At 40.7% G+C, this 24290-nt stretch overlaps 1 protein-coding gene across 3 annotated transcripts in view; it reads right to left on the bottom strand.

The window, feature by feature from the left end:
* pcdh17 (protocadherin 17) overlaps nucleotides 1-23523 on the bottom strand; it is an 80332-nt gene extending 56809 nt beyond the window's left edge. For all 3 annotated transcript variants that reach the window (XM_056248652.1, XM_056248653.1, XM_056248654.1), the window contains exons 1-2: nucleotides 22963-23523; nucleotides 19404-22200 (exon numbers count right to left, since the gene is read on the bottom strand). In XM_056248652.1, the coding sequence (XP_056104627.1) occupies nucleotides 19404-21884 (2481 nt within the window). In that variant the 5' untranslated portion in view covers nucleotides 21885-22200; nucleotides 22963-23523. The remainder of the gene's footprint in view (nucleotides 1-19403; nucleotides 22201-22962) is intronic.
* Between the last annotated feature and the right edge of the window lie 767 nt (nucleotides 23524-24290).

Raw genomic sequence — 24290 nt, 5'->3', positions numbered from 1 at the left:
AATTGATTTGTTAATCGTCCGAGGTCGCTCCTGAAAGCTCAGAGCCTCACAGAATCCTCCTGATTCTCCACCACTGGTGGTCCAGAGCTCCCCGAGGACACCTCGCAGAAGAGTACAAAGCTTTTAGAGCACTTCAAAAACAAACATTCTCAGACACACGCCAAAGATCTGGTCCACTGCACCCTCTCATATTCATAATGATTTCATAATTCATTTTTTTTTATTCAGTTATGAGCTGTATGTGAAGACAAATGATCCAACTTAACCACACAGCTTTTTGCTATCAGAATAACAATTTGTATAAATGAGAAGTTACTGCAAGCAATATTTTAAAATGAGGATCCCTGCAGAATCAGACGACATCTTGGGGCATGCATCTAAAAATTAATCAAGATAGCGCTCCCTAACATTTCACACACAAAACCCAAAGATAATCATTAACATTACAAAACAATCATAACAAAACAAGTTTTACAGTCATGCGTTCAAATTCAAATTATCCTAAAATGAAAGCCCTGAATGCAATGCATCACTTCACGCATTTCCAGTGAATCAAACTCATGACTTTGCTAGCACCATGCTCTTCTGTTTGAACAGCTAGCTTGCTGAGGGAAGAGATGGACTCCATATGACATTTAAGTGAAAGGGGACAACAAATATAATGCATACAGAGAATGCACAAAATGTAAACAGTGTAGAAGAATTTAAACGATATAGGTGCAGTAAGATTTTTTGAAAAACGTTGTTGAAAAGTGGATCGGATCAAGCACCAAAACACACCTGTAGCCAATCAGCAGTAAGGGGCGTGTCCACTCATGATGGGGGACGAGAGAGAGAGCTCAGTGCACAAGACGGACATTAGCAGAACGGCTATAGAAAGAGGGAGATGGCAGAGAAAATACAAAAGAGGAAAATGTCAGGGGAATATAACTTTAAAAAGAAGGGTTATAATCAGGTAGGATGTCCCGCCTTAATATGGAATGAATTACACATTCAACTTGAATTATCCAACCCAATCTCATGGCAATCCGCACGTATTTTCTGAGGTGGCTAATTCGTATAAATTCCTACGACCTCACTCGTACAAATTCGTACGATTTTTCAGAAAGCGTCATCACCCCTAACCCCATCCCTAAACCTACCCATCACTGGGGTCAAGACAAATAGTATGAAAACATACGAGTGAGGTCGCCACCTCGTAAAATACGAACAAATTGCTGTGAGATTGCGTTGGAATTATCATAGCTTTCACTTATTGATGATCATGCGCTTGGGTGGCAGGCACAGCAGATTCCACCACAGTCGTTGCCCGTGTTGCATAGCATGTACTGTACGTGAATGTGGGGGCAGAGGCATCAAGATAGGGGTGTGATGCTTTTGGGTAGACTTCAAATATCAATAGCGTTTACCAGAAATCGCTTACTGCACCTTTAAGGAGCGTAAGATGGAGACAACAGAGTTAGAACAGGAAAAATCAATACACTCAAATCTGCCCAAGCTTCTTATCAGCTAGCTATATGAACCTGCTTCTTCCCAAACATATCTCCTCATTAAAGACAATGAGGCATGACACGAAAACGAGACTGAGAGACAAACTGTAACCTAAGCCCTATAAATGCTCAACTTGTGCATCAAACTTTTACAGCCCATGTTGGTGAGAAGTGCACAAAGCAATTCTCTGTGTTGCTGGAGCCTCCGTTATTAGTTTTTCCATTTTATGTAACGGAGGCCTTTTCAAAACTTCAAGCCAGACCACAAAACACATCCAACTAGACGTCGGCCCTCGATATCGGCCCTATCTGCCCGCTGTTAAAAGGCTGGAGCTGGGAACTTAAATGGAGCTGTGGTCGGGATTCTCCGGCCTTGACGCAGAATATCAAATTATCACTGGATAAGTATCTGAGAGGTTGAATGTGGGAGCGTGCTGGAAGTTGGATCCAGAGTTGAGCTGAGGTAACAACACTTGATCGTCTTTCAAACGCAAAACAGATAACGGGCACGCCAAGCTAAAACTATTTAAGCACGATAACCCCTCTGCCAATAGCCTTACAGCTCTCACCAATAGGGTTAACTCTGCTAAAGAAGGTGTTAAAACTAGTGTGCACCAGGTCAAAGACCTCTTAATCTTTCCTTAGAAAAGACATCCACTGAAAAACACCCCATGCAGTTTGCAGACGGTGAGCACAGCCCAGTCTTTGACCACCTGTTAGTGATTTGGGAGCTGAGGTTATCATCAGCTTTACCTAAGCCACCCCCTGGTGTCATGCAAGTCATGCTGCGTTTGGCCTTTGCAACGTGGGGGTGTGTGTGCGTATGGAAGAAACTAGCTAAATTGTCGTCACATATGCGATATTATTTCTGAAAAACAACGATTCGCCCGTGTCTATTAATCCTTTGACAAAATCACACCGGAACATTTAGATCTGCGTTGGCGCTGCCACTGAGCCAGAGAGAGCCTTTGCCATGCATAGGTATGAAACAGCTTTACAAACAGGCTTTTCAACCACACAGTATCATTATTTCTCCTAGTAAATATGCATGATTATCTGAACATATCAGAATGTGAAGGACCTGTTTAGAACCACTGACCCTAAAAAGTGTTGTGTGTATTAAGAAACCTTATGCACTTATCGGGAAGTCTTATGTGAATGAATGAACGAACCTGATCTCTGCAGGAGAAATGATGGATTATTTATGTGCAACCCTCTCAGAGGTCCGAATGCTGAAAATACTAATGCATCAACGCGCAGTGATGAGTATATGAGCTGGCCTCTCATCTCTCATATGAGCATGCTTTTATGAGCACAGCTATTGTTAATGGAAGCTTTTTTTTTTTTTTCAAAGAAGAGGAGAAGTATAAAACGGGATGCTGGCTATGTCACTGGACCGTTTGTGTTGGTATCACCAAACCGCATCTGTGACATGTTCAGCCTCGGGGAATGAAATATCGCTTTTCTCCTCCTCTTCTCCCTGAAATTCCTAACACAGCAGTTCACACGCTCTCTCAAAATAGAGGCTGTTTCACGCCAAACCGCTTCCCGCCGTCACGCAAGGAACAATCTCCACAGATCCGTCAGGCCACTGTGTGAAATCAGTTAAAAAAATTAATAAATAACTAGGTGGCTTGAAAACAAAGTAATGGAGGAGACACAACACAATTAATCTCTGATTGGCTCTTAAAGGCTCCAGACCTCAACCCTGTAATCCAAGTAACAGCAAAAGATTAATTAGTAGCAGTTTAGGAGATAGGAAAGAGAGACTGTGTGTAGCTGTTGACCTCGAAAACATTCATGTTCCCACTTTTGTTTTAACTTACGCTTTGTGATACGCTTACGCTCTGCCACAAAGACTATATAGAACCAGATTTTTACTATTGTGAACTCTAGTGTTGCTTACTCGTGCAAAAGCTGCTGTCATGTTTCAAATTGGTTGCTTGTGTGCTTTTTGGTGATTGATACGGCATTCTGTGTGATTTCTAGGAGATTTTGAGGGGGTTGCTAGGGGTTGAGTGTTTTAGTTGGCTGCTAAGGTGTTCTAGTTGGTTGCTATTGTGTTTTGGGGGGTTGATTGATAGTAGAGCTGCACGATTCTGGATAAATTGAGAATCATATTTTATTAGGTTCAAATAGAGATCACGATTCTCCCACTATTCTCAACAGACAACTAAACAAAATAACATCATTTACTAGAGGTTCTGACAAAATGTTAATTGCTGCAGTCTATTTAAAATGTTTAATTAATTTGAATTTGAATGGATGATTCAATGACTCACTATTAAAAACTTCACTCGTTTCATTAATGGATGAATCAGTGTTTTTGAACAAATCTCTTGAATGAATGATTCAATTACAAATAAATGTTTTAAGTCACTTGTTGCCACCTAGTAGCGTAACGATGTAATCGATACTGTCATTATTTGAAGTGCCAAGTTACTTTACAAAGGTGAATTGCTCTATTTTTTGATCGCTTCCGTATTGTTTATATCCGAACTATAAACTTTTACTTCTGTGATAATTTGAATATTTGTAACACAGAAATAGAAATTCTGTGTGGTTGACAATACCTGCTTTCTCTAGGTTAACGGCAGCGCAAACGCGGATTTGAATATTCCGGTGTGATTTTGTCAAAGGTTTAATCAGCCCAGGCTTATTCAGCCCGTTCTCATCCCAAAGCGTAATATATTGACTCTTTTGACAAAGCGTCTATATCCAACGCACATGGCACCCTTTAGCGCAGTGGTCTCAAACTCGCGGCCCGCGGGCCATTTGCGGCCCGCGGGGTGATATTTTGTGGCCCCCTACTTGACATTAAAGTTTAATGTTAGTGCGGCCCGTCGTTGCGTGTGCCGCGTTTAAAAAAAAAAAAAAATTTTTAATCCCTTTTGGGCTACCATAGATAGTCTCATGACAGCTTACGGTGGGTTTGTTGTCAATAGTTGTCATAGACAACCGCGAAGTACAAACTTACTGCGCCTGGAAAAAATGAGCGTGTCGCTTATGAGCGCGCTTCCCGCGCGCCTACATTTGAAATAACGAACTTGAGCAAGCAAAATATGTGAGCGCGATATGTGAACATGCCACGAGCTACTGGTAGCTCGCGAGCGACGTGTTGGAGACCCCTGCTCTAAAACAATGTGAGAATAATCATTTTGAGCTTGTAATATGTGTCCAGCAGGTTGATAAGAAGGTTTGCTTTGATTTGTGCAAAGTCAGTAATTTGCCTGAGACACTATACATGTGTAGAAATAATTAAATAAGGCTGAATTCACATTTAGCACCCAAAAACGCGTAGAAAACGCTAGGCGCGCCGCGTTCTCCTTTTTCCAAAGCGCTAGGGCGGTTGCGCTCCGTAGGCGTCTGTCGTTGCTAAGCTACGGTGCGCTTGCGGCATTCTGAAAAGTTGAGATGTTTTTATCTCGATGCGGCGCGCACGCGCTTGGAAAAAACGAGCGCGTCGCACCACGACCGCGTCGCTTCCATTATGAGCGCGCATTCCGCGCACCTACATTTGAAATAACGAACTTGAGCGCGCAAAAGACGCGATATGTGAACAGGCCCTAAGACGGGCAGACATGACTGCAAATATTTGTATTTCAAAACAATAATCGTTTTTCTAAGTATAATAAAAGGAAATGTGCCTTCCAAAAAACATCCAATATCATTAATGTGTTGTATAAAGAAAATAAAAAGGACATAAGCAAATATAAGTATCACAAATATGTATTATAAGGAAAAGAAAAAGAATGTTTGTAAAATGAAGTATCACAAAGATTTTGTGTATAAGGAAAATGAACTTCAACTGTCAGAAGGACAGCTCATGAAGATTGAATCAGTTGTGCTCCTTTTTTGGAATACTTGAATACTATTTTTTGTGGAATACTTGATGTGGCCCAGCCTGACCCAGACTCTACCTCCAGCGGCCCCCAGTTAAGTTGAGTTTGAGACCCCTGCTTTAGCGTCATATGAGACGCAGATATATGGTGCCTCCTAGTGGTCTAACCCTAACACTACCCCAGACCTAAACCTACCCAAAACCGAAGCATGTTATATTGACGCTAAAGAGTGCCATGTGCGTTGGATATAGACGCTTTGTCAAAAGAGTCAATATATTACGCTTTGGGATGAGAATGCGTTGGCAACATACCTATGGCAACATTTTCGCAAAAAAACGTGCACGTTTCGCGCCAGTTTCAAAGTGAAATGTCCAGTGAGTGGCACTAAAAGCGTGTTTAGTTTTTTCCCACAACAGATGAAATTGAATATGGCAACGTTTTATTGCGTATTGTAAATATTGGTATGTATTTTGCGTTTTGCAAAAATGTTTCCACGGGAACTTTTTTCCAATGAGCCTGTGACACAGGCGAATCATTGTCATTTAGTAATGAGAACGTATAGGTGTTTGCTCTAGTTGAAAGGGTGTTCTAGTTAGTTGGTATGGGATTTTGAGGTGGTTTTATGGTGTTCTAGGCGGCTGCTAAGCTGTTTTAGGGGGTCATGTCTATGCCGAGATGTAGTTCTCATGGTCTGTTCACATCCAAAAGCATGAACCTTAGAGCAAGCACCACTAATTACAAAACGCCAAACTAGCTACAGCTTTTTGCGATGCATAATGAAAGGAGGGTGGTTAAACATCTCCACTCCTGGAGCTTTCTGGAAAACGAGCTAAGCAAATGAGTTTCAGATCTCTTCCCAAATTAATTTACAGCATACCACTTCAACACATTTGTTTTTACATGATATAATCTATAGCAGACCACATAAAGTGGTTCCCATGCGCTAGGCATAGAATACAGAAACTGTGGGACCAGGCTCCATTAGACTCCATTCATTAGTGCAGCAGCAATACAACATGCTTTGATAAAGATTAAAATGTTGCCAAATGACTCAACAGAGCAACAGAGCCTCAAATTTAGGTCATGGGGAGATGATAAACAATTCAAAAGAATTAAATATATAATATGATTCAATATAGTAATGAAAGAAAGCATTGTTAAGCTGCTAGACTGCTCTCCAAACAACTCCAGAAAGAGATGCCTCACACAAAAACGCACACGTTCCCGCATAAAAGCCTGCACGCATTACTGTTGTGGCAGCGCTCAGAACAATTGTCTTTCACTCCAAGGTGACTCTCTTCCTTTCCATTTCCATTTCTCTCAGGGTCAGCTACGTGCATCTCTCTTTATGTGTGTGTATAAATTGAGAAAAGCATGGTTTGCTTAATGCAATGCTGTCAGAACGTCCCGCTGCAGCCCTGTCTTCTGTGTGCATTAAGAACCTGTCAGCCAGAGTATGGAATTAATCAGCAAACCCCTGAAGAAACAATTGCATAATCTAAAGCTATAAACTCGGCCGACCTTGCCTTCAAACGCGCTTAAATTTCCACCTTCAAACGGGAGATTGAGAGAGCTAAAGGAACTGAGTCAATAGATTTCTCTCTCCTTTCTGCCCTCCAATCTTTTCTTCCTATAAAGAGGAATGATTGACTGCTCCACTCACCTTCCCAGCAGTTCTAAATAAAATTCCATATGGGTTTTTTTGTTTTCGTTTTTTTGAATGTGACCTCCGCTTTGGCTTTGCTATACCTTTTGTTTGTTGTGAAAACACTGACTTTGTTGGACTCAACATAATGGGGGCCCTAAAGGTGGGATTCCGGCCTGAACAAATCTTTTTTTATTCTTCTCAACTTGTCTTTACTGGTTTTCATGTCTGATCATTTTTGTCACTATTAAATTCGTTTAGGGCTGTAATTATGTTCTATAATTAGGACAAAATAGACCTTTGACTATCGGCATAAATTACAATATCATTATTGAAGCTTGTATAAATTATCTTTTAGCGTTATGTTCTACAGACAACACCAGAGATATTAAACCTGTCCGCTTTTTTACGGTCTATTTTTCTATCTATCCAGACATAAAAATACATAGATGTGCTTGAGGAACTTTAAGACAAGCCAGGACATTTTCAGTACTTGCAAACCTCTTTTATTAAGATATGAACTGTACAAACTTCAAATCCAACAATTATATTTTACCCTTCCAACTTTACTTTTATCCTTTTTTCTTTCAATTATCTCATACTCGCCCTCATGTTGCTCCAAAAAAGATATTTTGATGAATGTATCAACAGTGTGTAGTGTACCCATACAATGAAAGTCAAAGGGGTTGACTTTTATTGTATTGACAAAAACACACAAAGTATCTTCATTTGTGTTCAATAAGAGAAAGTAATGCATATACAGGTTTGGAACGTCATTGAGCAAAGGACAGAATTTTCATTTTTGGGTGAGCTATCCCTTTAAAAACAACCAGTCAGAAAGGCAGCTCTAAGCCCTGAATATTCACTGACCTTAGATCCGGCTCAGAAGGGAGGCAACAGATTTTGAGAGCACCACTTCATTTATTAACAAAATCAATTGATGGAAAGGTGTGAAGTTTGCTATGGTGACAAGATAATCTAATTGTCAGAAATTTGGATTTAGTCGTCAGCGACATGAGCCATTACACTTCTGATGTGAAATGACAAGAGCATAGAGAGAGCATGTAAGAGAAAGCGAGGCTGTAATTATCAGCTCTGAGTGTGTTAGTGGTCTCTTAGAAAACAAGTCTCCGACTGGATCGGCCCTTTATGAACCTCTCACTCTTTGGATCAATCAGTCGTGCAGAGACTGTGGATTGATCTAACTTTAAAAGGGCGCCAATGATGACTCTCTTAAAGACGGAAGATGGGGCGGCCTGCAAGACATTAATTTCGATATTTGCTTGTAACTTGAGCATGTTTTGATATACTGTTTTTGTAAATATAAGTGGATGGCTATACGGTAATCTTTGGTCTGGTGTTTAAGTGCTGTGATACAATACAGATACTTGAGTGCGGCATTGATTTACAATCAACTTTCAGAAACCTTGCATTTGTCTACTATACTAAACTAATGAACAGTCATTCAAAGTTCAACATTATCTGCCTGAGTTCTATGTAAAAGTAAATGTTTCATAATATACCAGCATCTTGTACACTGATTATATTAAAAGATGAATGCAAGAATCTACTGTTAAAATGATTTTGGTATGAATACAGTTGGGCGTATTTATATTTTTGAGAAAGCAAGCAAACAAAATGAAGCAAACTAAATGCATGAGTAGAACTACTTTTTCATATTATTTGAAAATGTCTGTGCTTCCATCGAGAATGATGAGAAATGTTGTCACACAAGCCTGTCGCTTCAAAACAGATAGCTATCATAAACTAAACCATAAATCAATAATTAATAAAACTTTTGGCAAGCTTATTTGCTGTATAAGCAGTGCACAAAATGAAAAATAATAAAATAAAATGTAAGTTTAAGCTTTCTACAATCTCAGAAAAAAAGGTATAAACACTGCTGGGGCGGTACCCTTTCAAAAGGTACACATTTATACCCAAATAGTGCATATTAGTACCTTAAATGTACATATTGGTACCTAAATGGTACATTGGAACCTTTTTTAAAGGGTACCGTCCCACAGCTTTTGTAACATTGTTTTCTGAGAGTGTACTTGAATGAGGAAAGACTAGAATCTCCAAAACTGTTTTTATATTATGTTATATTTTCAATAACATATTTTGAATTAGCAAATCAAATCTGACAAATCACACTATGGCTAAAGTAAACTGGTGTTCTACAGCAAATAAAATAAAATAAAATAATGAAAAGGCAGAACTTCCATTCCTACAGCCTCCATAATGAGCGTTGCCATTTCTCCCATTCATGTTCCTAGAATCCTGTCACCTGTCCCCTTATAAATATACCTTACTGTATGTCTCAGCTTGAAGGCTGCATTATTTAACCCAAGCATACAGGTAAGGACATCACCCTCACAGACAGAGAAATAGAGAGAGAAAAAAACAGACCATAAACAGAAGGTTTTTGTCAGTCAAGCATTTTCACATTGTATTTACTAGGATTAAGAAAAACAAACAGAAATAAGAGCCCCATATAAACCGCCAGCCATTTTCTTTAGATGCTGACAGCCCTCAGCCCATCAGTGCTGAGCTGCAGGTGAAGAGATGTAACTGTAGACAGATAAGACTGTGTACAAAACATGAGTCCTGACAAGCTCACTCATTAAACTTGACCAGGCCACAGATGCCGGGTTTATGTTACCAGCCGGTCCTGTCACATGGCAATACGATATCTCGAAAGAGAGCCATCTCTCTGTGCCCAACACCTCACTGGAAAGACAGGCCTAGAGCCAGGAGCTATCTTTAGGTATTTCACTAAAGCTAGTGGATAGCATAAGGAATAAGATACGAGAGGAGTACGAAGAACTTGTTCGAACATCACCCTGAGGCGGACGAGGGCTGCGCAAAATTATTGTTTATGCTACTGGGAATTCTTTAATTGCCTATTTTTTCTGACAACATTTCTAACATCAGGACAAGTGCGTTGGCAACCTGCAACATGCCCGTTGGAAATTTGCAAAGAGTTCCTCAAACTGTAAAACGACATGATGCGAGAAAAGAAAGAAAGGAGGTGGAAAATGGATCTCTCTTTATTTCCCAGAAAAAAAAGGCCACAATTCCCACTGTGATAATGTACCTGAGAAAACATCTGTTGAAAGAAAAAAAGATCTGCTGATTGGAAAACTGCCAACACTTAATAAAACATGTTCCCCATCGTTTGACTTTGAAACAGGATGCCGTTTTTATCGTTACCTTCTACAACGTCTACATGTAAATTCCCAGATGTATGCTCTGTGGAACATAATGCTAATGTAGGAACTTTGTCTTTTGATAAATAAACCAGGGGAAAAGAAGAGAATGAAAGAAGTAAATAAAAGAGAAGCAAACAAACATCCTTAAGTGGATACTGCCATTTAAACAGTTTAGCAGAAGTAGCCCCGTGGGAAGTATCCCAAGAACCCTTCGGGGTCTAGAGTGGCCCTGCAGGGGAACTGACGCAATCTGCACATAATAAAAGGAGAGATGGTGCTTGAAAGCACAGCTTGTGATTGAACAATGCTCCATGATTTCTGACACACAGAGAAAGGACGCAGCAGAGAGCTGTGAGGACTCGCTTCCCTGTGGCCAAGCGCGCTGCAACAGACAGCTGTGTGTGTTTTTGCCGTGAAGACGAAGAGAAAACGATCTGTTTGCATTGATTGAGAGTACAATTTAGAAGCAAGTTGCTGCTGGTTTCTTTGGCTACAAAATCTGGATTTGACAACCACATTTACTAACAGGTGTGACTTGCGGTTTGCCTGTTCATTCAATATCTTAGAGTAGTGGTTCGAATATTGGGTCTCAATCACTTTCGTGATTACATTTCTTTTAAAATATAGGAACAACTGAACTGAAACCACATGGACGCAATAATCACATGTCTTTAGAGAGTGTCATATGTATGCTGAGAGTGAAGAAACTCTTTCAAGGAAACGTTGTGCAGAAAGATTTTATATGGAAAGTTCGGTTTGAGTGTGATTTATGTAAATTACTAACCTTACATAGTTGTTCCTTTAGAATACTCTACATTCATTAACACCAGAACGAATTTATGGAAAAAATCATGTGTGCGCGCATGTGTTGTGAATAAGGAAGAAATTTGGTAGCACTTTATTTTACAGTCCTGTTCCGCATGTACATACTATGTACTTATTATAGCAATTACAATAACTGGGTTATAGTTAGCCTATACTAACCCTGAACCTACCCCTAAACCTTAACTTACCCAAGAAAGTACTGGTAGTGGTAATATAAGGTAACTTCATGGGTTAAGTACACTGTAAGTAAACTAAATACTGTAAAATAAAGTGTAACCAGATTTTTTCTCAAATTTTTCTGTGCATAGATACGAAAAATCCACAGCAATTGAGATACATATCAAATATGGCAACTTTTAACACCTGAATGTCTTTTTTTCACAATTAACCCAAAAAACATTTTTTAAAAGTTAAAACTTATTTTAAATTGAGTCCGGAAAAGCATCTCTCTACTGCATGTTTATGTAGAAAAAGAAAAAGAGCACAACTCAAAGCAAAAGCACTCTAAAGTGTTACAATTTGAATGTAGTCTTTCACTATCCACTCATGTGTAGGATTTCATTTAATTCATTACGTCCAGCACAAACTTAGTCCTTGTGTTCAATTATTTGGTCCCCTGTCAGTGTTGGATTCTTTTATTCAGGACTTGTAATTTGATTTGACTTTGTGTTTAGCCGCCACATTGTTCACACGGCTAGCATCAACTATTTACAAGTTGCTCCAGCATTCAGAGTGAAGGAACAATGACAAAAGGTCAGCCATTTGACACATGTAACCTAGCAGACTGCTAGCTTAGCATCCCCATAATTTAAACATGCAGATGATGTTTTCGTTTCTAATTAAAGAGCACTTGTCTGATTGAGTGTCTCGTCTCAAAATCTAAGCGCCACATGGCTAAAAAGGCTAGCAGGAAAATGGTGCCAGAAAAAAAAAAAGAGAGAGAGAGAGAGAGAGAGAGAGAGAGAGAGAGAGAGAGAGAGAGAGAGAGAGAGAGAGAGAGAGAGAGAGAGAGAGAGAGAGAGAGAGAGAGAGAGAGAGAGAGAGAGAGAAAGTGTACGCACAACCATAAGCCATCTGAAATGTGGGCGTCACTCTGCCCGAAATCACTAAACAGTCTAAACCATGTACATCAGGGTTAGATTATCCCACCATCCAAAACAAACTAGCACATAAGCAACCAAACCTTTGACAGCAACTCCAACGGCCTGAAGCGTTAGCAAGGCTAGCTTTAGCCATTACTGCTACAAATATTGACAGTGAGTTACTGGGACTTGTTTCCCAAACACCCCATCGTGCAACATCCTTGTGGGCAAGGAAAGAGGAACATGGTGTTTACTGTGAAATGAATAGAGAGAAATTTAATGCAGGTACTTCAAACAAACTCCAAAAAGAATCCTGACTACATAATGCTCAATATATGATTAATATATGATTAATAATGTTCCACACCAGTACAGTATGTCCTTCTATGAGTTTCTTTCCATTGACCAATCAAATTAGTTTAAGTGCCTCAATGTTTTCTGCCTCAAGGGTCAAATCTTGTGGTCTTATAACTCTTGCCGGAATATTTCTCTTTTTCACATTAAACACTTTAGGCTTGCTTAAAGGGATAGTTCACTTTGAAATTATTTTTTTATATGTTTTAGCTTACCTCAAGGGCATCCAAGATGTAGGTGTCTTTGTTTCCACAGTATTTTCAATTTTGATATTTTTAGGTCAAACCGTTCTTGTCTGTCAGTCATATAATAATGCAGGTCTATGGTCACCGCCTCAAAGAGCATGCACAGAGAAGTCCAAATTAAACATGATTTAATGACTCGTAAATGTAAGTATACATTGATGGCCTTAGACACGAAACGAGCGGTTTGTGTGAGAAAACGAACAGTATTTATATCGTTTTTATCTCTTGTAAACACAACCACGTCCAAGTGATCTGAGGGCGCCGGCGCTTCGGTCTTTTCGGGAAAGCCCCGGAAGTGATCTCTCGCGCGTTTACGTCCCTCATTGTTTACACAGAACAGAGATTGTAGGTAAGACGGCTAATTAAAATGGTACGAATTTGCGCTTATCCGGGATGTTTAACCCGTCGTAAAAGAAAACAATAAAAAATTTTTTTTAAAAGACCGAGGCGCCGGCGCCCTCAGATCACTTGGACGTGGCTGTGTTTACAAGAGGTAAAAACGATATAAATACTGTTCTTTTTCTCACACAAACCGCTCGTTTCGTGTCTTAGGCCATCAATGTATACTTACATTTACGAGTCATTAAATCATGTTTAATTTGGACTTCTCTGTGCATGCTCTTTGAGGTGGACCCCATATACCTGCTGACTGACAGACAAGAACGGTTTGACCTAAAAATATCAAAATTGAAACTACTGCGGAAACAAAGACACCTACATATTGGATGCCCTTGAGGTAAGCTAAAACATATCAAAAATTAATTTCAAAGTGAACTATCCCTTTAAGTAATTAAATAACCTCTGCACTATGGGACCATTACTTTCTACCCTTCGCAAAAATGGCAAAACTAACATCTCAAACTATACTACTCTCCTAGATCAACACAGCCCCTGTCCCAGACTCAGACATTCAATCTTAAAATATGAAAATCCATCATTAAAAAATGAATTATTAAAAGCTTAAAATTATCTAAACTAAGTCTGAAATGATCATAAACCACTTCAATATTTATGAGAAAATTATTTATAAATGTTTCAAAAACTGTCCCACGCTTGTGGCATCATTTTCACAACAACAAATAAATCCTGAAAAATGTTCTGAAAAGGAAATATACTTGTTTAGGAGACAAAAGTGACAAAAAAAAGTCACTTTCAATCAAGCTTTTTTTTTTTTTTTAATCAGGCAAAAAAGTTTGATAACAATTTCATTTTATGTAGGATATATACAATTCTAGCTTCTAAGCTTTCTAAAAATAGAGTGTTTAAAGATTTATTTGAATTATATTTAAGATATTTCATTTTCTTTTCTGAATGTTCACAGGGCCTATACAGTTTGACAAAATATGAAATATCAGCACACTTGGAACACTGTAAACTATAGCAGTGTCTCTGGCTCCAAATTCACTCAGATAAGATGTATGTGGTCACGAAAAAGAATAGGAAGAAATCCGACAGCCTCTCATATCCGTTCATTTCTCAAAACCATATGTATCAGTCATTCATCCATTCATTCATTCGTCTGTGCATTTGAAGCCACGTCGTCAATCTAGCCCAACGACTCTGGCACAATGACTTTCTCGTGATTAATTCCATCGTTCAAGCGGAACTGTACAAGGGCGGGGTGAAATTACGAATGCGTTTATGAGTTATTAATGGCCTCGGCCCGCTGGTTACCAAACGGGTCTGGGATTCCAAACCCACGCAGGGTGGACAGAGCGGGGTTATAAAGCTATACAACTCAATAAATAATTCAATGGCGTTACTTGGATTTCCAGAATCGCCATACATTATATATGCAGTTCAACAAATGTCTCTGCTATTATACACATATCTATACACTTCAACTTTGCAGTAATTAATCACATAAATGCGTGACAAAAAACTACAGAGATCTTTTCACCCTCTCTGCTACATTTTTCATGCCGAGGTTTTGACACACTCCAGCGCACCCAAAGAAACTCAGCGACCAAGTGAAGGAGGAAGGGAGGGGAGGACAGACGGATGGATTTTTTTGTTGTTTCTGGCTTTGCAGGATTGATTTTCATCTCCCGAAGAACTGGGCTAATCTCAATCCTTATTCTAATCTGTATCTAAACCACTTGAAACCCAAGGCTTCTTCACAGATGAATACAAAAAAAAAGTGTCTACTTGTGCAACATAGATGGTTGTGCGTCAATCTATTTCAGAAGAAGGGATTCTTATGAACAACATTTATCCAAGATATGAACACAAGTGAGGTTTTGCGGCAACACTCTCCACTGTTAACATGAAGTGGTGAGAGAAATTTCAGACGTTTATCGTTGCATTCTGGTCTTGTCTTGTTCTGTTAAATCTGATGATTTATTAATGAGCTGGTAAATATAGCAGAGGATCGGATGAGTGCGGAATACACACGCGCGCAATAAACAGCCACACAAATCATGAGGTAAAGAAATAAAACCCCTGCAACTCTAGAAGGACTAAAGCTGGAGAAATCAAACAAACAAAGGCAGGATTTACTGTATAGGGTCTCATGTGCACCGTTTAAGCCTAGCAGACAAGTGCTGTTTAGATTTCCCTCATATACTGCAGAACACATCGATCACGTGCGTATATCAAAACCGGCTATCAATAATTCAGCGCAAACACGCCATCTGAAAATATGAACAAGACACCAAGGGCAGAAGAAAGAACAACTTTAATGCGCAAGAGCTAAAGAAGGACAAGCTGGGGCAGATAAAGGAGAAAAACACCTCTTAAAAATGTCATGATTATCTTTCCTCTCTCTCCCTCTCTCTCTCTCTCTCTCTCTCTCTCTCAGTCTTTTGTCTTTAACTCAGAACCATAAACAAATGCTTCTCAGGCTTAAAGGGGAGAAAATGCATCTTTACAATTACTTGTTTTTCGATAGACTCGTTCCACTGAAGTATAGCAGAAATTGCAATTTAATGTTGTCAGTTGAAAATGTCTAAGCCTCAGTCCAAACTACAAGTGAGAAGAGAAGAGAAGAGAAGAGAAGAGAAGAGAAGAGAGAGAAGAGAAGAGAAGAGAAGAGAAGAGAAGAGAAGAGAAGAGAAGAGAAGAGAAGAGAAATTGAAGGACAAACAATGGGCTGTTACACTCATCAAGGGGAATTGTTATGACTCAATTTGCCAACACACATACACACACACTAATACCCCCTCCCCTCCCACACTGCACACACACAATGTACCATAATGCAGCATGCAAGGACAGAACCATTAGCATGCATGACTGTGCTCACACTCCTGCTGTCCCACTGCAAAACACACAGAGAGAGAGAGAGAGAGAGAGAGAGAGAGAGAGAGAGAGAGAGAGAGAGAGAGAGAGAGAGAGAGAGAGAGAGAGAGAGAGAGAGGGGGCACTAAACAGATTGTCAGACATTGACTCTCTCAGTCTCATGCCTTGCCATTTGACAGTATTTCGCTTCAGTTCCCAAAGCAATACATTTAGAGCTCGTGCAGCAATCTGATTACCTGACAGCCGCTTTTATCGCACAATTTTGCAAAAACAAGTTGACAGAAACCCAATCTCCATGAAACACTGCGACTTCACTGCACGACACAACAACATTATGCCACAAGCACAACTACAGCCCTCATATCAAGGCAGTTACTCAACAGCGTGATCTGTTGTCATCTATTTTCCACTCCTCTCTTCCTGCATTAGGTGCATTTAATGGAAAGAAACAACTCAGACGGACAATCCCTGGAGAGGCATCACTATTGTCCATCTGCAAACTCCCTCCAACCGCTGACCTTTACAACCGGAGTGTGTGCCCTCCCCCAGCGCTACATGAATTGCTACTCCTGCCTTACCGGTTTGACCTTAAGTGGCTCATTTGACCTCTCTATTTAGGATAAACAAACAAAAAAGACAGATGAAAGCATCAAAAGATTTAAAATTGCATGCAATTTTCACTTCATAAGCATCATTACATTGACACGCATAGAGAAAAAAGACATAGATTTGAAAGCGAACACTGCATGTGCATTCAAATCAAGCCTCATTCACTTTGCTATGTGCTCACGGTACTCTGAACTGAAGGCAGACTGTCGCCACCTAGGGGACACTTTTATAGCCTGGATCACCAACGCTGATGCTCACAGCAGCCTCTGGCTCATCCTCACACACATGTCCACTCTCTCAAACTAAGGTAAGTAACAGTAAAAACATTTTCTTTACCTTAACAGCAATTTAAGCCCAAATAAAGCAAGGGAATTAATTTTCCTGAGTGTGTTTTTTTTTTTTTTTTTTTTTAAGGATTTAACAAATGTCTGCAAATAAATCTTTAAAACATGAGGACGAATATTAAATGCTCTCTAGGTAAAAAAAAAAAAAAGGAAAATCCCCGGATCTCGACCACTTAAGATTTTCTTAAACCTCTCTTCGCCATTAAGTAATAGATTTGGACGCCTGTGGTGCAATCAAGCGTTATTACATCCATTTATCCAGGAAACTTTTCTCGGCCAATCGAATTATACCCCTCATTCTGTTGTGCTCTCTGAGAGCAGACAGCCCTGGTGCTGTAATTGACCCTAAACCTCTTTTCATTTCAGAAGTATTACTTCAACGGCCAGCTGTTCGCAACCTCTGGATCAGTTACTATAAAACACCATTAAGGAGTCCCGGGTCTTACCCTCTTGTTGTCGCCGGGCCTGATGGAAAGCATTTAAAAGTCCCTTGTGCAGCTGTGGGGACCGTGCGAGTTTTTATTTATATATTTGTTTATATATCCATTTATTTTCACCTTTCAGCCTATCTCTAGCTCTTATGACAGATGCAGATGACAGCCCCCGGACACATCGATCGACAGGGACTGGAAAGGGAGAGATTTCTAACATTTTTTATAACCTCTCAACTGGGATTCACATTTCTATGGCTCTCTTTTAATCCCACTCTCTCTCTCTCTGTTCCAGGCCAGAGGAGAGGAGAGCCAGATTGTTTTACGGGCTCAGTAACAGGATAGCAGATCTGCCTCCCGCCACACTTCTGCTGTAAATAATGGAGAGTATATCCTGTACTGTATGGATCTGTGTAAACACAGCATGCACTCTATGTATGTGTTTTGGGACTTGTTTGTTTTCAGTGACAGAGTGAAGGTAGTGAGAGAGAAGAGCATGTATCTATAGTGCCCGAGTCTGTGATTTGATGAAGCCTCTGCAGTTATTCTGCTTATTAATAAAGGGCCCAGAATAATGGGCCTCACTCTGACCTCTGACCTGCAGCTGGGACGCAATGAATAGCAACGCACTCACACAATCATGAACAGACACACGCAGAAGCAAACACACAGATCTAGAGAATGTTAATCACACAAGATACCCATTCAAAACATGCATAAAGATGCTCTGTTGAGAATAACAAGCTTTTTACTATCAATACTTGCTCTCACAAATTAATGCTTTTCCACAAAAACACCAGCTTCAAATCCCTGAAATCATAGAAACATAACTGCTTCAATTAGCCACAATGCTAATGTGCTCTGGGTGGTTGTTTACTTGATTTCTATAGCAACACTGTGGGACGAGTTTTGCGCCAAAGTTAAACACTTAATGTTGGATGTTTGTTCAAATCACTAACCCTAAATATGAGCAAAAGCAACATGTGATAATGTACACATTCAGCAGAAAGTAAACTACAAAAGACACTCCTAAGTAGAGATACTACAAAGAAATATGTATATAAAATAAAGCAACAGAGAGAGAGCTAAATTAATTTTTTGCCAGCTGTAATCTCAGATGCTGCACACACACGCACACCTGATGTACAGAGTTTAAAGAGGTGACTTTAGCCTCATCTGACACGACAGATTTCAAATGACTTTAAACTGGCTTAGCAGCGCAGACACACATAAGTTGTCACTGGCTTAACCAAATCGCTCCACACAAAGACGCATTAGCAAGGAATGAGGAAAATCTGGGAAAGCTCTTTCTTTATTGTGGTGGAATGCGGTCTGAACGTCTTTAATAGAGAGAGGATTGTCACAACCTTCTTGAAGGTGACAAACCTGCTGAATAAGTAAAACGTTAAGGGTGTTACAATGCCAAGGCTGAAAATTGAAATGTTTGAGGTCAAGAAAAATTACATTACATTGTATAAAAAAACATTTTCATGTATTTAATTGACCTAGCCTGTAAGCAACAGCAGAAACGAAAAAAAAAAGAAGAAAAAAAAACATTAATTATGTCATTGTAAGAGGCAAAGAGTAGGAACCTTACATTCAAAGCGCCACAGGAAACTAGATATTGATTGAAGCTCTATTCATTCGCAATATAGTAGCTGGAAAGATATTCTAGGCAAGAGCAGCAAATCATCACAGTATGGCCGTTATGAAATAACAAACCTTCAGGGCTGAACCTGTCAGTGCATCAAATCTCTCCACACCAGAGGTAACATCAAAACAATATCTCCAGAACAGAGTTATGTTCCATACTCAATTTCCTCTTAACGCATTACCTGAAACAATATGAGCAAAGCTAGATTTCAAAAAACGATAGCGAGGTGCTCTTCGGCGTCTGGCGAGTGGAGAGCGACTCGTGTTTCATATTATCACTGGTTGTGATCCCCCCGCATTATGATTCCCTTGCTGCTTTGTATGCACACACATCTACTCATCCATTCATGTATTGACCTAGAGAGACAGAGCAGGATGAGAGGGGATGGAGGGTAATAAGGAAGAAGAATATAAGTTGTCCTTCCTACCTGTATTATTGACATCCTGTTCACTGGCGTCTCGGTGGTGTTCGTAACAGGTCCGGTGAAGCTGGTGTGACAGCCAACATGTCCTTGAGGAACGCTGAGGTTGTTGGCAGTGGGTTTGAGGTACATGACCTCTGACCTTGGAGAGCTGAGGGGCAGACGCGTTTGGTAGTCAAAGTACATGGGCGAGGTGGCCAGAGAGGGACTGCTGACAACGTTCATCACGTTCATGGTGTCCCGTTCCTCCACTTCGCTCTGCACCAGCATGATGTCGTTCTTGTTGAGCTTCTTCTTCTTGCTTTTGCCGAGTTGTGGGTGAGTGTACTCAGCGATGCGACAGTTGTATGTGCGGATCTCCTTGTTCTCCCGTTTGCACTTGACTGCGATGGTGATCATAGCTGCAAGGAGCATGATCGAGATGATACTCAGGGTTACTATTAGCGGGAGCGACATGTCCCAGTTGTGGTGTTCCGCGTTGATGCGCGGTTCACCCTCCGGTAAAGGCCCTGAGTAGGCTTTGACGATGAGTTTGGCCATGGCGGAAAGTGACGGCTTGCCATGGTCAGTGACCTTAATGATGAGCTCCACAACAGGCGCCACCTCCTCCCACAGTGGCTGGGCTGTCCGTACCTCGCCTGTCACTGAATCAATCTCGAACAGGTGTTCCTCATTCCCATCCGAGATCTCATAGGTGAGCCGACCGCTCTCACCAAAGTCGTTGTCCACCGCTCTCACGGTGGTGATAATGTGTCCGACTCCCACATTCCGAGGTACATGGATCTCAGCAGTGTCGTTCTGAAGTAATGGGAGGACAATGACAGGAATGTTATCATTAACATCCAGCACGCTCACACGGACAGTGCTGTTGCTTTCCAGGTGAGGGTTTCCAGAATCCTTCGCTTGGACTTTAAAGTCGAAATACTTGGTTTGTTCATAGTTAAAACTCCTCAGGGCATAAATTGCACCATCAGTCGGTTTGATGTTAACATATGTAGTGATAGATTCCTCGCTTACATTAGAAGGAAGGAGGGAATAGGACACAGTACCGTTTTGGCCTAAATCTGGGTCATGTGCCAGAACAGAACCCAGGTATTCCCCTGGGATGTTGTTTTCAGGCACCTGGAGAAGGTAGACCATTTTTGTGAAGCGGGGTGCATTGTCATTTTCGTCTAAAATCTTAACAGTGAAAGACTTTGTTGAGTTCAGGGGAGGGTTGCCATTGTCTTTGGCCACAATAGAAATGTTATACTCGTCTTTTACCTCCCTGTCCAGAGGTCTGTCAGTCACTACTGTGTAGAAGTTATCATAGTTCTCCTCCAGCTTGAAGGGAACGTTTCCCAAAATCCTACACTGGAGCTGCCCGTTGCGGCCTGAGTCTTTGTCTGTGACTCTGACAAGCGCAATAACTGTCCCCGGAGTTGCTGCTTCACTAACCGCCCCCTGACGCACCGCTACGAAACCTATTGATGGCCAGTTGTCATTCCTGTCAAGCACTTTAACAGTGACTTTACAATGGCCAGGAATTGGGTTGGGGCCTTGATCCTTTGCCTGAATATCAATCTCTATAATTGGGTTCTCCTCAAAGTCGATTTTACCCTGAATCTTTATGACACCCGTTCGGGGGTCTATTGAGAACAACTCCTTGATCCTGTCTGGGACGTAACAGCTAAAAGAATAAGTAACCTGCCCATTAATGCCTTCATCGGTATCTGTAGCATTTAAATCTATCAATACTGTGCCTAGGGGTGCATTCTCAGGGATCTCTACTACATATGAGGGCTGATCAAACACAGGGCTGTTGTCATTGGAATCAGTGACTTTAACATTGATTTGCATTGTGCCTGATTTGGGATATTCCCCTCCATCTGTGGCAGTTATAATTAAAGTGTGATGGCTACGTTCCTCTCGATCTAAGGACCTCTGAACGACCAATTCAGGAAATTTAGTTCCGTCCCCTCTGGATTTGACATCCAAAGAGAATATACTGTAATCATCCCGCGTGATCTGATATGTTTTCAGGCCATTTTCCCTAGTGTCAGCGTCGTAGGCAGCAGCCAAGGGGAAACGTGTGCCTGGGGCTGCATTCTCAGATATGTCAATATCGATCTGATCAGAAGGAAAGGTCGGTGCATTGTCATTTATGTCCTGTATCTCAACTTTAATCATGCAGATCTCCTTGTCATTGGCAAACACTTCCATGGAGAGCTGGCACTTGGAGTTTTGTCTGCACAGTGATTCCCTGTCGATCCGCTGTTTAGTGTATAATAGCCCACTTTCGGGATCCACATCAATAAGGTGTGGGGCGGAGTTCTCCAACACCCTGAAGTTGGATTTTTTCCCCTGCTCTCCCAGTTCCAGCTCCGCATCCTTGGCAATGTTTCCAATGACGCCCTGAATTTTCTCCTCAGGTATTGAGTAGTTCAAGTTTTTCAACGTCAGGGCTTGCGCCCATAAAAGTAGGAAAAGGAAAACAGAAAGATGCATCCCTTTCAGTGAGAGTGCCTTAGGTTTGTGATGCGTTTTACGGCTCCGACCTGTTGATCTTCCCAGAAATATCACAATTTATACTTTCAATTACTGAGCACACATGCTGCTGATTCATGATAAAAAATGTATAAAGTCATTATGTGGGCTTTTCCTTTGAATGCTCTTTTCTTAGCAGAGCTCCCTTTATCCTGAGTTTTTACAACAAACGGTGAGGCTGTACAGCTAATTTATATTCTGCTGAACGCCCAGGCGCATTGGAGGCATAATCACAATCCAGTTTCCACAAAGAAATAGCCTTTCCCAGCCTCTTCGCCTGTAATGAAAAAAGAAAAGAAAAACACATTTCTATTTCAGATTATTCCATGTAATATTACACATAATCATGTAAATACTGACATAATGATTTAAACAAACACCTCGTGTCTCAACATATGCGCTTTTTTCCCTCTGTACTGTGACCGCGTAATTCTAATGCGTAATTCCTCATTCCCTGGCGAACGACGTGGATGGCATGTCAATCTAACCTTGAGATGCGTCGAGCGCTTTACCACTAAACACAGGTGGATGTTTGTGTTATTCTGCTCTCAACATGTAGGCTAAGCAATGCGTCGAGGATGCGCCATGTGGCACGAAGAGCGTTACGCGCATCAAACGCGCAATTATGGATAAAGGTGGTGAGCAAATAAAAACGGACAAATCTCTTTCAGTGTCCCTGCGTCCTGAAACAGCTGCTTAACTGATGCCATATCTATAGCCTACCTTGCAGTCTTAAGGCAATCCCTTGAATGCAAATGCGTTGAAATAAGCCTCTTAACCGGCATAATCCTGCTGTTAAATACAATTCTTACATAGTCGCATAAAGCAGAGCAAATGAAACACAATCCTAGATGGTTATTTATACTGCGCTTATTGAATAAATACGAGTATAAGCTGTTGCATCCTCACTGACACTGTGCGCATCCAGCAGCTCAGGGAGAATATATGACATGTCGTCTCATCTTTTCTTTTTTTTCTTTTTTTTTTCAGGATGACACTTTGAAACAGAATGATGATGAGAAACATCACACAGACTTACCTGTAGCCTGCTATCCAGTCTAAGCACAACCATCACCAAAGACGAGTTACATCCTTAATGCACCTTTCCGATGAGTGGAAACAACTCCAACTAGACTGTATGGGAAAATAAAGTGGTCCCCAAAAGTGCGCTTGTAATGTCAATGAGGCTGATGCAGTGACTCTCCTGCGCTCGTGGACTCAGGCTGTAGACGCTTCAGGACAGATATCTTGTCCCAGGCGTAAAATGTACATCCACAACCGTTGATATCACCAGCGCGAACAGCCTCTTATACTGCAATGATGCGGGGTGAGACATCCCCGTGATAAATGCGTCCTGGCCCCTCGAGAGGCTATCCGTCCAGTCCCCAGTAGAAAATAACCGAAAAGAGGAAACACAAGAGAGTCCAAAGTTTAAATGTAGAAATCAACCGAAAGTGTTCAGTTCAATCCGACTGTCACTGAAAACCAGCTGTCAATAACGGTACGGGAATAAATGCACTGTGGCGTGCCGGTGTCCCTTCAGCCTCCTCTGTGCGTTTCTCTCTCTCTGACTGTCTCACTCTGTCTCATAGTGCATTAAACATTGTTACTGATCCGCCGCCAACCAATGGATGAAGGAGGAGGGGGTAACGCAGCCAATCAGATTCTCGGAATTCAAATTATAGGCGGGGCTTTCGAAGAGGTCCTTTATGTGAGTGATGTGGACGCGATTCTGAGCGCAAACGGGAGTTTATAAAAGACTCTTGTACTTTGAGAGCTACAAGCGGGTTTGGAAAATGTTACGTTAAAGAAACTGTGCGACACTCATGGCAGAATATATTCGCAAATTGGTCAGTCTGTTTCCCACCCACAGCATGGGGTGGTTTTTGTTGTGTTTGACTAGAATAATAGTAGTGACTATTACTAGTAGTGACTGTTATTAATACTAATTTTAGGCTATTAATATTATTTATAACAATACTGAATGATATCCAGTATAATATAAGTTTAAAATAAACATATTCTTGGTTTGGAGTTGATGAAGAGGTAGGCTACTAAAATGTTCAAAAAGACACACAGACACCAAGCAGAAACTTTAAATGTATTTGCATGTAGGCTATACAAAATCATAATTTAGTCGTATTCACTGTCTGAGCTTTCTAGAACTAACTTGGCAGTTTAATAGGTTGAAGAAGTCTTGTTTCTCCCTTTTCTCAGAATTTTGGTGCTCTTTTGACTTTACATTTGACCTTCGGCTCTAAAGAAGGAGAGAAAAACAACAGTAAAGGGTATTTTTAGAACTGACCAAAAAATTCAGGAGTTCTGAAGAGTCACTATTATATGAGTTGTCCATTAGCTGAAGTAAAT

The sequence above is a fragment of the Rhinichthys klamathensis genome, unplaced genomic scaffold (genome assembly GCF_029890125.1).
Source record: "Rhinichthys klamathensis goyatoka isolate OS25496 unplaced genomic scaffold, OSU_Roscu_1.1 h1tg000056l_1, whole genome shotgun sequence".
Classification (NCBI taxonomy): Eukaryota; Metazoa; Chordata; class Actinopteri; order Cypriniformes; family Leuciscidae; genus Rhinichthys; species Rhinichthys klamathensis.
Note: the sequence above shows the minus strand (reverse complement) of the source record. Positions and strands in the feature narration are given on the sequence as shown.